The sequence below is a fragment of the Sarcophilus harrisii genome, chromosome 6 (assembly GCF_902635505.1).
Source record: "Sarcophilus harrisii chromosome 6, mSarHar1.11, whole genome shotgun sequence".
Classification (NCBI taxonomy): domain Eukaryota; kingdom Metazoa; phylum Chordata; class Mammalia; order Dasyuromorphia; family Dasyuridae; genus Sarcophilus; species Sarcophilus harrisii.
In genome coordinates this window covers 197,284,042-197,297,597 of record NC_045431.1, presented here as the reverse complement: position 1 = coordinate 197,297,597, position 13,556 = coordinate 197,284,042, and the positions used below count along the sequence as shown (strand labels likewise).

General features: G+C 40.8%; 1 protein-coding gene across 1 annotated transcript in view; it reads left to right on the top strand.

Annotated features, from left to right (window-relative positions):
- Positions 1 to 13,556, top strand: part of OTOG (otogelin) — a 98,520-nt gene that overhangs the window by 25,714 nt on the left and 59,250 nt on the right. Inside the window, exons 16-22 of the mRNA XM_031943555.1 lie at positions 3,707 to 3,839; positions 4,073 to 4,250; positions 5,925 to 6,049; positions 6,707 to 6,919; positions 8,180 to 8,354; positions 10,849 to 10,923; positions 12,527 to 12,570. Of these exons, the coding sequence (XP_031799415.1) occupies positions 3,707 to 3,839; positions 4,073 to 4,250; positions 5,925 to 6,049; positions 6,707 to 6,919; positions 8,180 to 8,354; positions 10,849 to 10,923; positions 12,527 to 12,570 (943 nt within the window). The remainder of the gene's footprint in view (positions 1 to 3,706; positions 3,840 to 4,072; positions 4,251 to 5,924; positions 6,050 to 6,706; positions 6,920 to 8,179; positions 8,355 to 10,848; positions 10,924 to 12,526; positions 12,571 to 13,556) is intronic.

The window sequence follows — 13,556 nt, the reverse complement described above, 5'->3', positions numbered from 1 at the left end:
GAAATGTCATCGTGAACTTTCAGCGAGATATTTTGTAAGTGACTCCAAATGTAATAAGCAATTCTCAGACCCAGGCCTTAGGGTGAAGAAGCGAGTTACTTCATCAATAATTTTTTTATAAAGCTTTTTATTTTTAAAATGCACAGCATAGTTTTCAATATTCACCCTTGCAAAACCTTGTGTTCCATTTTTTCTCTCCCTCCCACTCCTTTCCCTAGATGACAAGTAATCCAATATATATTAAACATGTGCAATTTTTAAATAATTATATACACAATTATCTTGCTGCACAAGAAAAATCAGATCCAAAAAGAAAAAATGAGAAAGAAAACAAAAAGCAAGCAAACAACAACAACAACAACAAAGAAAAGTGAAAGTCTATGTTGTGGTCCATACTTAGTTCCTACAGTCCTCTCTCTGGGGGCAGATGGCTCTCTTCATCACAAGACCACTGGAACTGGCCTGAATCATCTCACTGATGAAAAGAGCCACGTCTACCAGAATTGATCATCTTGTTGATCTTATTGTTGCTGCTTCACTAATAATTTACAGCGTTCTCCTCCTTGCTTTTACCCCAAGCTGCGGGAATGGAGTCTATAGGTCTGAAGGTGCTTTTGAAGTATCTGGTTCCAAAGTATATCTGGGAAATCACTCTGCCAGCCCTTGGGGATAAAGATGTCAGAGCTGAGCTGTTGGTTGATGGTGCACGGGACACTCAGTCTGTCAACAAGAACTCATTAATTACTCACTATGGGATCAGACGCTGTGCTAAGCTTTGGGGGTACAAAGAAAGGTAAAAAACAGCTTGCCTTCGAAAAATTTATATTCTAATAGGAGAAAATCTATATAAATAGGTGTATACAGTATATACAATATACAATAAATAAATAGGTATATACAATATACATAGAGAGTAGATGCCAGATAATCTAAGGGGGGAAGACCTCTTGTTGAGGATGGCTCTTGAGGTGTCTAGAAGGAAGAATGGCAAGTGAAAAGAGAGAGCACTCCTGACATGAGGAACAGCCCGGGCAAAGGCATGAAGGCTGGAGATGAAGTATTCTGTTTGAGGGACACAGAGTTGACCAGTATAGATAGACTGGGGAGACATAGAATATATGATGTTTGAAAATTTAGGAAGGCACTAGGGACAAATGCCTTATATTATATTTGATCCTGGAATTAATAGGGTCATTGGAATTTATTTAGTAGAAGGAATTTTTTGAGTACGGTTAAGATCTATTATTTCAGCAGAGTGGAAAATGGATTGTAGTGGGAGAGACATTCAAGGGAAGCCAATTAGAACCCTATGCTGTGCACATGGACATTTTTTCTTTTTCTATTAAATTTAAAATAAATGAATAAATAAATGATTAAATAAATAAAAAGAAGACTATGCTAAAAGTCAGGTGAGAAATGATAAGCGGCAGGCTTGGGCTGCACAAAATTATCTGTACTTCTTTGCCCAGTCCCTTTTGTGGTAAAGGGCATGAGTTAATAAAGGAGCCAGCTGGAACTGGGGGGCTGTGATATGTAACTCGGCTATCAGGCATGGGATTAGTTTGTCTGATCTTGGCTTCCATACTGAGGGGTTCTGTTTGAATCAAATTAGGCCAGGGACATGCACATTTTTTCATTAGGGGATTATGTGATAATCAATCAATCAGTATTTACTAAGTGCTTAGTGCATACCAGGAAATGTGCTAGGGCTACAAACATTAAAATAATTCCTCTCCTTCAACTCTCCTGCCCTTCCCATGTAGATTCATGAATTTAATAGTTTTTATTCAGCCTCAATTAAGATTGCTAGTTGAATCAATTGTGTTAACATGACATAGGTCAGAAGTTTCTTTTTCTTTTCTTTTCTTTCTTTTTTTTTTGCTGAGGCAATTAGGGTTAAATGACTTGCCCAGGGTCACACAGCCAGGAAGTATTAAGTATCTGAGGCAGAATTTGAACTCAGGTCCTCCTGATTTCAGGCTATGCTATATCCACTGCACCACCTAGCTGCCCCATGCAATTTCTTTTCTAGTGACAGGGCAGTCAAATGGGTATGCCCTACTTGCCTAGTTGGTGTGAATTAGCTGATTAAATAGAGATAGAGACCTGGTCTATGATTTCATTGGTATTGGATACTCCCTAATGAAGAAACCTCCTCTTCTAGAGCAAGTTGGCATTTTCTCTGTAATTTATAGTTCTAGAGAAGAATCTAGGGCAGAACTATCTGACACAAAGCCCACAACATGGGAGATGTAGGTGGGCATGCAGCCCAGAACACTCCCAAGTGCGGCCCAAATGAGATCCAAATGTGGTTCCTGTCTGCTTGCACTATTATATAAAAAAGCACATGCACGCAAATATATGAATACATATGTATACCTATATGTACACACACATATATGCATGTAGCATGTGCCGTTTTAGAAGTCAATAATTAGCCAGCAGGGATCCTTATGTACAGTGTGGTAGCTTCCATTTTCATCTGATGTTGACACCAGTGAGCACTGAATTAGAGGCACCGTGAGTCTGAGTAATTTGCCAGTGTCCCACAGCCGGTGGGACTGAGATGGGTCACTTCATCTCCAAGGCTAGTTGTCTATCTACTAGGCTACATTGCCTTTTGGATCCATGAAGCTTAGCTCTTCCTACCTGTGTCTAAAACACACACACACACACACACACACACACAGTAGAAAAAGTTTTCCTGAAGGCTTTGAGATTTATCCTAAATGAGCCAGGGAGGACATCCTGTCTCTGGGATGTTGGCAGGCCCAGGCTAGAGGTCGATCTTTAAGAAGGGGCTGGGAGAAGCAGCTTGATTGAGAGATTTAGGAGATTTGAGTTTGAGAGTCAGGAGATTTAGGGTCTGATCCCAGCTGAACTATATACTAAGTTACTTTTTAAGTGCCAATTAAAATCCCACTTTCTACAGGAAGCTTTTTACTAATTAATGCCTTTTCTCTTTTCATTATTTCCTATTTATCCTCTATGTATCTTGTATGTATTTGTTTACATGTTGTCTCCCTCATTAGATTGTAAAATCCTTGAAGGCAGGAACTGTCCTTTGCTCCTTTTTGTATCCTTGACTCTTAGCACAATCCCTGGCACATAATAGATAATTAATAAATGTTATTGATTGATTAATGTGTGAGTTTTTCTGTGTGGGGAACTCACCTTTGAGGAACTCCCTTCATTGATATACATTAACATATACACTGAAATTTAGAATCTTGACGAGTTACCTGGAACATTGAGAAGTTATGTGACTTGCCCTAGATCAAACAATCAATGGTCTTCAGAGGCAGGACTTGAATTCAGGTCTTCTTGACTCTAAGGTCAGCTTCTGTATACCCTGATCATTGCTGCTTTTCACTGATATATTATGATATCATCGTTTTGTTTGTGACTAGAGGGATTAGCCAGTGTCTTCTGGGATCCTGTGAAGAAATGACTCTTGGTGGTGGGAGTTGTGTGGTTATGACTGTATGCTGAGTCTAGCTGTGAGCTAGAAAGTCTATGAAGGGAATACCCACCTCAGTCCTATGTGCAATAAGGGGGCATGCATGCTGAGGCTAAATGTGAACTGACAGCAACTGGGATATAAAAGGGGGTTCCATCTAAAACACTTTGAGGCAGGGAAGGGAGCTCAAAGGAGCTGATCCCCCTTTCACTCTGACAGTCGGCCCCTCCTTGTTTCTGTTTCCAGAACCAAGATGGAGCCTGTATTCAATCAGTGACTGTGATTCTGAACCAGGCACCTCGGAGACAGGTGACCCTGACTCAGGCAGGAGACATCCTCATGTCTGGTCAGTACAAGGTCACCTTGCCTTACACGGATGGTAAGACGGGGAAGGGCAGGTGGGAATGCTCGGTATCCTAGATTTCTTGGGCTTTGCCAGAGCCATGAGACACAAATGGTGCACCCTTAAGGCGTAGGAATTAGTGTTCAAGCCAATGGGAACATAATATGTAGAACCCAGATGCACATATTAGCTCTGTAGGTGGGGGAGGGTGCTAGCCATGCTCCTTGAAGCCCTCTTTCTGACCACCCGACCACCATTGCTTCTCCCAGATGCCTTTGAGATCCAGAAGCTGTCATCCGTGTTTCTGCGTGTGCGGACCTCTGTTGGAGTGCAGGTGCTATACGACCGGGAAGGGCTGCGTCTCTATATCCAGGTGGACCAGCGATGGAAGGATGACACTGTGGGGCTCTGTGGGACCTTCAATGGGAACATGCAGGATGACTTCTTGTAGGCAGTGATCCCATAGGGTTGGGGAGGGGAGTGGGGGAGAAAGTGGTCACAATTTATGGGGAAGGGATAGGGTAATCAGGGCTTCCCAAAGTTTGCCAAGATGATGTGATTTGAGGCTCTTTCTGACTCCAAATAGTTTAGTGCCTGAAATACCACCATTAGAGCTTCATCCTTTCGCAATCACCCAGAGAAGCTTTTCAATCTCTGAATATTCCTTTTAAATATCTAAACATTGCCAACTATTAAGTCAATAGTTTAATACAATTAGTAATAACTGTTTCCTCAGTGGGACTTTTTGATAAGCAACTGGGATACATACCTCAGGAATAGATTGAAGGTGGGCAGTGCCTTAGGAGTGATAAAGGATTTGTAGCTGTAAAAGATGCCTAGAAGCTTGATGCTAAGAGGATTTGCTGGAAATGTACGCCCCTCCCCTGCTCCTGGAAATTTGGGGGCTCAAGATCCAAGTATTTTGCTTCTCTTTCTCCCCCTCACTCACCTCCTCCTCACCAGTGTTCTCCGCCTGCAAAGGAAAGGGAAAAAAAATTTTATAGTGCCTTTACTTGCTCATCTAGAAAGTCAGAGTCTATTATATTTTGGTTCAGATGTGGTAACTCAGAGAAAGAAATTTATTATAAAAAATCATTATAGCTGCTTTATGTTTAAAGAAAAAAAGGAAGTGGAAGTCAAAAGGTTTCCCAAACCAGTCCATTAGACCAAGAGAAAATGAGAGCTTTAAGCAACAATGAAGTGAGAGGCTGGCAGTGGGATTTCAGTCAGAGAGATCTTACATAGAGATAATGATCTCCTACTCCTGCTTTCCTCATTTTTCATCCAGCTACATATGAATGAGAAAATCCTTCTATAGTATCTCCAAAGTGACCACCCACCTAGTCTTGGCTTGAAGGGAGAACAGTAGCACATTGAATTGGAGAATTGAGATGACCCAAGTTTAATTTTCCTTGCTAGGTGTGTCACCCTGCCTGAATCTTTATGCCTCAGTTTCTTCCTCTGTTAAATAAGGATTTTGATTTCAGTGACTTATAAGGTCCCTACCAGCTCTACCTGGATGATCTCTTGTTGTCTATTTTCCATTTCTTGGTGAGCTGTAATGGTTAGGGAGGTTTGCCTAATGTCAAGTCAAGGAACGTTTAGTTCCTTTTAATTTCTATCCATTTGTGCCCTCTGCCTTCTGGAACCAAATAAAATAGTTCTAGGATGCTTTCCAGGTGAAAGTCCCTCAAATACTTAAAAGACCAATTGTCTTGCCCAATTCCACCAAGTCTTTACCAGTCTAAGTATCCCGGTTCTTGCAGTCAGTTCTTCTATGGCACAATTCCTAATGCTTTCATGGTTCTAACCTCCCTTTTCTAAGTGTTTCCACGTTGTCAGGGCCGTCCCCAAAATATGGTGACTAGGATGGTCATAGTATGATGGATGTGGTCTGCCCAGGGCAGAGGACAGTGGAACAAATACCCCTCTCAGTGAAGACTCTTGCTCTTAATTCATTTTGTAATCACAAAAGCCTAAGACCAGAATCTGCTGGCTCTTTTGCCTCTATGGAGAATCAAGGGAATTCTGGGTAGAAGGAGTCCTGAACCCATTCTTTGTAGCATGATATGCTTGTGTATGACTTTGCATATGCAAAATGTGTTTCTTGGCTCTCTGCAGGTCTCCTGTGGGTGTTCCAGAGAGTACCCCACAGCTCTTTGGCAATTCTTGGAAAACACTATCGACCTGCTCCCCCGCCATCTCCAGTGCCCCTCTGGATCCCTGTGACATACACCTGCAGGCTGGTGAGTCAGGTCATTTGGGGTCCAACAGTGCTTGGGAACCAGGCTGAGATTCAGCAAAAGGAAGCTAGAGTGGGAGGTTTGGGATGGGAATAGAGTTGTAGAGTAACTGGGGGAAATTGTGACTTGTGGGAGGTGGGGGAAGAGAGAATCTAACTAAGATAAGGGCAAGAAATAGAAGGAGAGAGAGGGGAGGCAAGAGATGGAGGGCAGATGATAAAGATAAAGGCCAGATAGGGAACCAGACACAGATAGCCCATTTATAGTAAGGGCTGGCCCAGATATTAGAGGCAAAATGTCTTGGCTTATGATCAGGAATGGGGGGTTGGGGATGGATCATAGACTACGGGGGTCACTGATAGCTTGTGAAAGAAGTGTAATAGGTGTGGGTAGGTGCTAGAAATGGGTCTATGGCTAATATCAAGGTAATGTGGTTTGCTGGATGGGGAATTGGATGGTTTTAATCCTGATTACTATACCTGGGCAAGTCCCCCCCCCCCCCAAAAAAAAAATCTTTGATCCATCATTTGGTCCTCCACATAACAAGTGAAGTGGATAATAGGTGAATCATGGTCTCTGCAGTTTCCTCAAGCTCTAATGTTCTCTGGCTCTGTGGTGAGCCCAAAGGCCCCAGAATCCCTCTCTATTGTGTTCCCCTAGCATCCTACGCGGCCGAGGCATGCAGTGTGCTCACTAAGGATCTGTTTGCTCCCTGCTCCCCCTATCTGAGCCCCGTCCCCTACTATGAGCAATGCCGCAGGGATGCCTGCAGGTGTGGACACATGTGCATGTGCTCCACACTGGCTCACTACACTCATCTGTGTCGCCGCCATGGAGTTACCATTGACTTTCGTACCCAGCTCCCCGACTGTGGTGAGTAGAGCCTGTGTGTGACCCAGCTTTGTGTGAGTGTGTTTGGGGATTGTTTGTGTGCATGAGCAGTTATCTCAGGGAACTGCGGTTGCCTCGGGGGGCACCATGATTTGATATTCTTCCTTCTCTTAGTCTTCTCCCCTCCTCTTCCCCCACCATCCTGGCAAACATATTTATCTCAATGAAATCAGTTTAAAGTGACTCTTGAAGGTAACCTTGAAGGGGAAAAGCTGTTCCACCAGGCAGCCTCAGAAGAGGATGAAGAATGTAGCCTGTCAAATTACTCACACTCAAATATGGGTACTCTTTCCATCGCAGACCCCACAACTCCTCTTTCATGTTCTAACCTCAATGTCAATAGCTAAGAAAAGGGAGGAGAAGCCTGTTTCATTTTCCCTGTCCCCTTCCACATTATCTCTGTGTGCTTCACCTTTATTTGCCTCAGTTTCTCCATCTGTAAAATGCAGGTGATTAATATCCCTTACTTCATAGTGTTGTGAGGATCAAGTGAGATATATGTTAAGTACTTTCTAACCTTAAAACAGTATATAAATATTTATCATTATTACTACAGTATTCCTCCTTCTTCTCCTCATCTTCTCTTCTTCCTCCCTGTTTTTCCTGCTCCTTCTCCTAGTTCTACTACTATAACCAGCTACTATCACCACTACCACCACTGCCACGTCTACCACCACCACCATCATCATCACCACCACCACTACTACAACCAGTACCAGTATTATCACTATTAGTACTACTATAATCACTATTACTTACCACCACTACAACTACTACAACTACTACTACTATTACTACTACTACTACTACTACTACTACTACTACTACTACTACTATTACTACTCCCACTCTTCTTCTTCTTCTTGTACTACTACTACTACTACTACTACTATTACAATCAACACCAGCACCACCATCACTACTATTCTACTACTACAACCACCATTACTACTACTGCTACTACGTGAAGTTGTCATTGTTAATCTTTGATGCCTCCTTCAGCTGTCATCATGGCCATTGAAACAAATTGTTCTCATCTGTCCATTCTGCCTGGGAAAATCTCTCTGCTGGGGTAGACACCCCCTAACTCATTGTTATTTTTCTCCATGGGAGTGACCCACCTGTTTCATTTGCTCAGTGCCTCACTCATTGCCTCAGATCAAAGGGGATTGTGCAAAGGGGATGGGGCACATTGGAACTACCTTTCCTGATCTGTGACCTGATTGCCTTTCTTCCCTATAGCACTGTCCTGTGAGGCCACAAAAGAATATAGCCCTTGTGTAGCAACCTGTGGGCAGACCTGCGAGGCCCTGGCAATGCCAGAAAGCTGTAGTGATGAAGAAGACCACTGTGTAGAGGGCTGTGCCTGCCCTCCAGACACCTACCTGGACAGTAAGGCAGAGAAATGTGTCCCCAGGTAGGAAGACCCTCCTACTTTAGCCCAGCTTTCCATCTTCCCTCCTCTAAGAAATTCATCTGACTCTCAGGTTTTGTTGTTTCTTAGCAATAAGTTTTGTTTGGAAACTTTCTATTCAGTTTTCATATTTATGAGTCAAGACTCTCATCACTGGGGAGGGTGGGGAAGGAGTTAGGTCAATTTCCTCATTGGCCCCTTCCCATGAAAATAATCATAAAAATTCCTAGCACTTATATAATTCTTTCAGGTTTACAAAGCATTTTACCTATATCATCCCTTGGTCTTCAGAGACAATCATGTAAGATAGGTATGTGCTATTACTATTCCCATTTTACAGATGAGGAAACAGAGTAAGAAAGATTAAATGACTTGCTTAGGGTCGCAGACTTTGTAAGTAAGGTAAGAATTAAAATATAGATCTTCTTGATTCCTAAGGTCCTGACACTATATGTGTGCTTTCAACAGATATCTGCTATCACCATTATATATAGGGTCTTAAACTTCTATTATATAGGGTCTACCTCTAACACTCAATAGCAAATGAAGATCACCAATGACCTATTATTAGCAAAATCCAACAACTTATTCTTAACCATCATCTTCTTTGATTTATTGGTCTTATTTGGCACAACTGATCACTCCATTTGGATTCAATTGAATAGATATTTAATAAATACTAATGTGAAATTAATGAATCAACAAGTGATAATATGCCAGATATCCTGTGAGGATACAAAGAATAAAACAATCTACTTTTTATTTCCCCCCAAAAATTTATTTGATGTCTATTCAATTTTACAGCAAAAAAAGTGTATTTAAATATGCACACAGCAATGGCAACAGACCAACTTTATTTCTTCTTCTAATCCTTAGTATTCTCTACAACATATTTATACATACTTGTGCATATACTACAGGTGTGTCATTTGACATGAAAACACATTTTAAAAAATATAACACTTCAGCTAAGTCTTCTCTTCTCCAGGTTAAACATACCCATTTCCTTCAACTAATCCTTGATAAGTTTTGACATACTGGTTTCAAGTCCCATAATGCTATTATTGGCTCATGGATACATATGTATATCTATCCATTCATCTATCCCTACACACACATATAATATATATATTTGTATATATATTTGTATTTACTGACTCTTGAACATATTGAATGTTTTCCCATCTTTATACTTTTGTTTCCATCATTCCTCCTCCCTGGGAGGGAATACCTTCCATCTCTCCCCTACATAGCCAAATCATGCCTGTCCTTTAAAACTCAAAATACTTTCTATGAAACTACTCTCTGTGAGCTACTGTAGCTCACAGAACCATAGAATTCAACAATATACACACAAAGAGACACAGACATAGACAAACACATACACATATAATATAAATTTTAGCTACCTTGCCTTATTGAGTGATAGCTTGTAGTATATAGTATGCTGGTAAAGATTTAATAATCAACTCTCTGAAAATGCATGACACATTTTAAAATTTAATTTACATTATTAAATTTTTCTCCATCACTAGACATCGCTTATGTCTAGAGTTGGAACTCTAGACAAGATAATAAATCAAGCTATAATTTGTAGTATTTACCAATTTCTTAGGTAGAAATGCTCACGCCCAAAATTTAACAATAGGCTTATGTGAGCCAGTATGAACTGGCTCCAGCACACCTACTCGTGATCCACTAAAACCATCAGATCTTTCTCTTATGGACTAATGTCATCCATGTTTACTAATCCTTTCACTTCTACTATTGTATTTTTTTTTAAATGAAACAACCCTTGCCTCTAAGTAGCAAATATTACACTGGAAATTTACAATGTATGCAAAAATAAACAAGTACAAGGTGACTTGTAGAGAGATAAAACATTAATATATTGGGGAAAAGATCACAAAGAAGATGACTCCTGAGGGAATGCAATCCAGGCATAGGAAACAGCTTGTATAAATACATGGTGATTTGAGATTTAATGCTGTCTTTGGGGAGCAGTTAGTAGTTCAGTTTCATTGGCCCATAGCATGAGTAAAGGGTAAGTCTAATGTGAAATAATGTTGGAAAGGAAAGCTGAAAGGCAATCACAGAAGATCTCATCCAGCCAGTTGAGGAGCTTGTATTATATATTGGAAGCAATAAGAAGCCTTTGTGAAGACTTTTTTTTTAGCAAAGAGATCAGACCTTTACTTTATCAAGTTTGTTTCAAGTTGTAGCATTAGAAAGGGCCCCCTGACACTCATTTGTAGGAAGCAGAAGATGGATGATAAACTAGTAAAGGAGACTAAGAAGAAAACACTCTGGTAGATAGGAGAATCAAACCAAAGCAGGAAGAATCACACAAGCTAAGGAATGAGGTTTGTTCTCATTAAACTTAATTCTTCATGAATGTTTGACGGGCTGGAATTTTGCATTGTTCCTGCCTGTCCAGATCTTTGGGGGTCACGATTTCTCTCATCAACTCTAATTTCTCTGCTCTTCATTACCACAGAAGCCAGTGCCCCTGTTATTTCCAAGGAGTTGATTATCCCCCTGGAGAAAACAACATTCCATCCCTGGGCCATTGGTAAGCTTGCCAAGGAGCTATGTCAGCAGATATGAGCATGTACATCGCCCTTACTGGCATACTAACCAGTGGGATTATCCTCATAATTGGCCATTTGGAGCCATCTGGGTTCAGTTGTAATAATCAACTCATTTAGAATGTTTACAAGGACTAAGAAGCTAAATGTCTGGTATTTCCAGAGCTGAAGCTATCCTATGCATTTTGGGAGGGAGGAGAAGTTTATCTCTATCTTCAGTAGTATGTGTATATTGTAATATATAGTATGCTGGTAAAGATTTAATAATCAGCTCTCTGAAAATGCATGACATATTTAGGTTTAATTTTCATTATTAAAAATTTCTCCATCACTTGCTTGTATTTAGAGTTGGAACTCTAGATAAGACAGTAAATCAAGCTATGATTTGTAGTATCTACCAATTTTTTAGGTGGAATTGCTCATGCCCAAAATTTGGTTCTGCTCTCTTGGGTGCCTTGTCACTGGATGGCTGGACTGTCATGCAAAATCTTTCAGTCTGTCATGGGCTAATAAGTTATTAAAAGTGTCACTGACCACCCAGATGCTGCCTAAGAGCTCGGCCAACCAATGGGTGAAAAGAGGGTGCCCCAAAACCATTTCTAGGGGCTCTTTATGATGAAATTCCCATTCCAAACATCTTCAAATAAGCCCGTTTTCCTATCCATGACAGTTTGACTGAGAGGCAATGTTGTGTAGTTGGTGGAAAGCTAAGCTCAAAATTCAAAAGACTGGATTCAAGTCTCACATCTAACCCATACTGACTTGGTGACTTTGCAAGTCTTTTAACTTTTCAGTGTTTCAGACTGCTCTCTAAGAAGATAGGTGGCTGATGGGAATTGGGAAGAGAGTGTTTCCTTACAAGCAATTCCTTTGGGAATGAAGTCACAGATCCAACCTGTACTCCTCACCCCATCCCCTACCCCTCAGCAAAAACAAACTATAGTATCTTGATTAGCAAGAATTCTATTAAGGAGAAATTTCTCATTCTGGGGCTCATAACTTCCCTACACCCAAGTTTCACTCTTTCATGCTCCTTTACATTTTTACATGTATTCACATACTCTCCCATTCCAACAGAGGATGAGTATAAAGACAAATAGACAAAGTCAAGGTCACATTTGTTTAATCTACTACCTCTTCTTCAACCTTTCTTCATGGTCTTGGAGGTAGAGACCACAAATGGAGAATGATGACTGCCCCCAAGGCCCTCAATCAGTCATGAGACTCAAAGGCAGGAAGGTAGACTCAAACATTTTAGGAAAACTTTCAACCATGAGCACCTGGAGCCAGAAAGATTTCATTTGAAATTTCTAATAATCTATAAATAAATAAATAAGCTCTTCAGAATTCTCTCTCTTCTTCAGGTGTGTTGGTTAAGATTTGTTAGGATGTGCCAGCTTTCAGTTTGGGGACAGTGTATATTCTGTACAGTCTATAATAAATGTGGTCTGGTCCTTGGAAAGGCGTGTGCGTGTGTATGTGTGTGTGTGTGTGTGCGTGTGTGTGTGTGTATGTGTGTGTGTGTATTAGCAGAAAGGAGGGTCTCTCCCATTGTTTGACTCATACATGGAATCTCTTTCTTTGAAGTCACTGCATAGATGGAGTCATGAGTTGTGACAGCAGAGCACCAGGTAAGGCTGGGAGGCATGGGATGAGGGGGATAGCTTGGCTCAGAGGATCATAGTTCTAGACAGAGAGGACTAGTCCACTGGACTTCACTTTTAGAATCCAGATGATTCCTTGTTTCTCAGGTAAAGTGTTTGAGACTCAGAGAACTGAAAAGATTTACCCAAAGTCAGACATAGAGTTAGGGGCTGAACTTATTTTTGAATTCAGGTCCTGAGACTCCAAAGCCAGCTCCTTTCCCATTGCGCCATGATGAGCTAACCATTGAGAGGGATGCTGATAAAAATCATTGCACTGGGAGAGCCATCTCCTCTGTTCAAAGGGAATGGAGTGGGATTATATTATTATGCAATACAGTAAACATTTATTGAGCATCTATTATGTTCCAGCCACTGTGCTAAGATTGGGAATACAGATAAGAATCCCCTCTAAAGGAGAGCTGTAAGTGGGGTGGGGAAGCACTGTCCAGGGGCTGACAGGTATTGGAAGACAGAACAGAAACATGTCTGTCGAGTAACTTCATGGACTTTGGTCATAATCACACAGACAGATTCCTAGAGTTTAAAGCTAAAAAGGTATCATGGAGAACTTCCACTCAACCTTCTCATTTCATATCTGAGGAAACTGAGGCACATAGAGGGGAAAGTGACTTGGTCAGAGTTACATATGTATTAAATAACTCCATTGATATTTTTGTGTATATGTATATATATGTGTAGTTTATTAAAATCCTGCTCTAGGAGGGTGGGAGAAAGGAGAGGAAGATTTGGAACACAAGGTTTTTCAAGGGTCAATGTTGAAAAATTATCCATACATATGTTTTGAAAATAAAAAGCTTTAAGAAAAATAATAATATCCTACTTTAGGTATTAACTAGCTGGGTGGTCCTGAATAAATCAATCTCTTTGGATTTCAGTCTCCTCATCTGTAAAGTGATATGAGATGATGATTTCTAAGATCCCTCCTAATTCTCAAGCTACAGAGAGTAGCT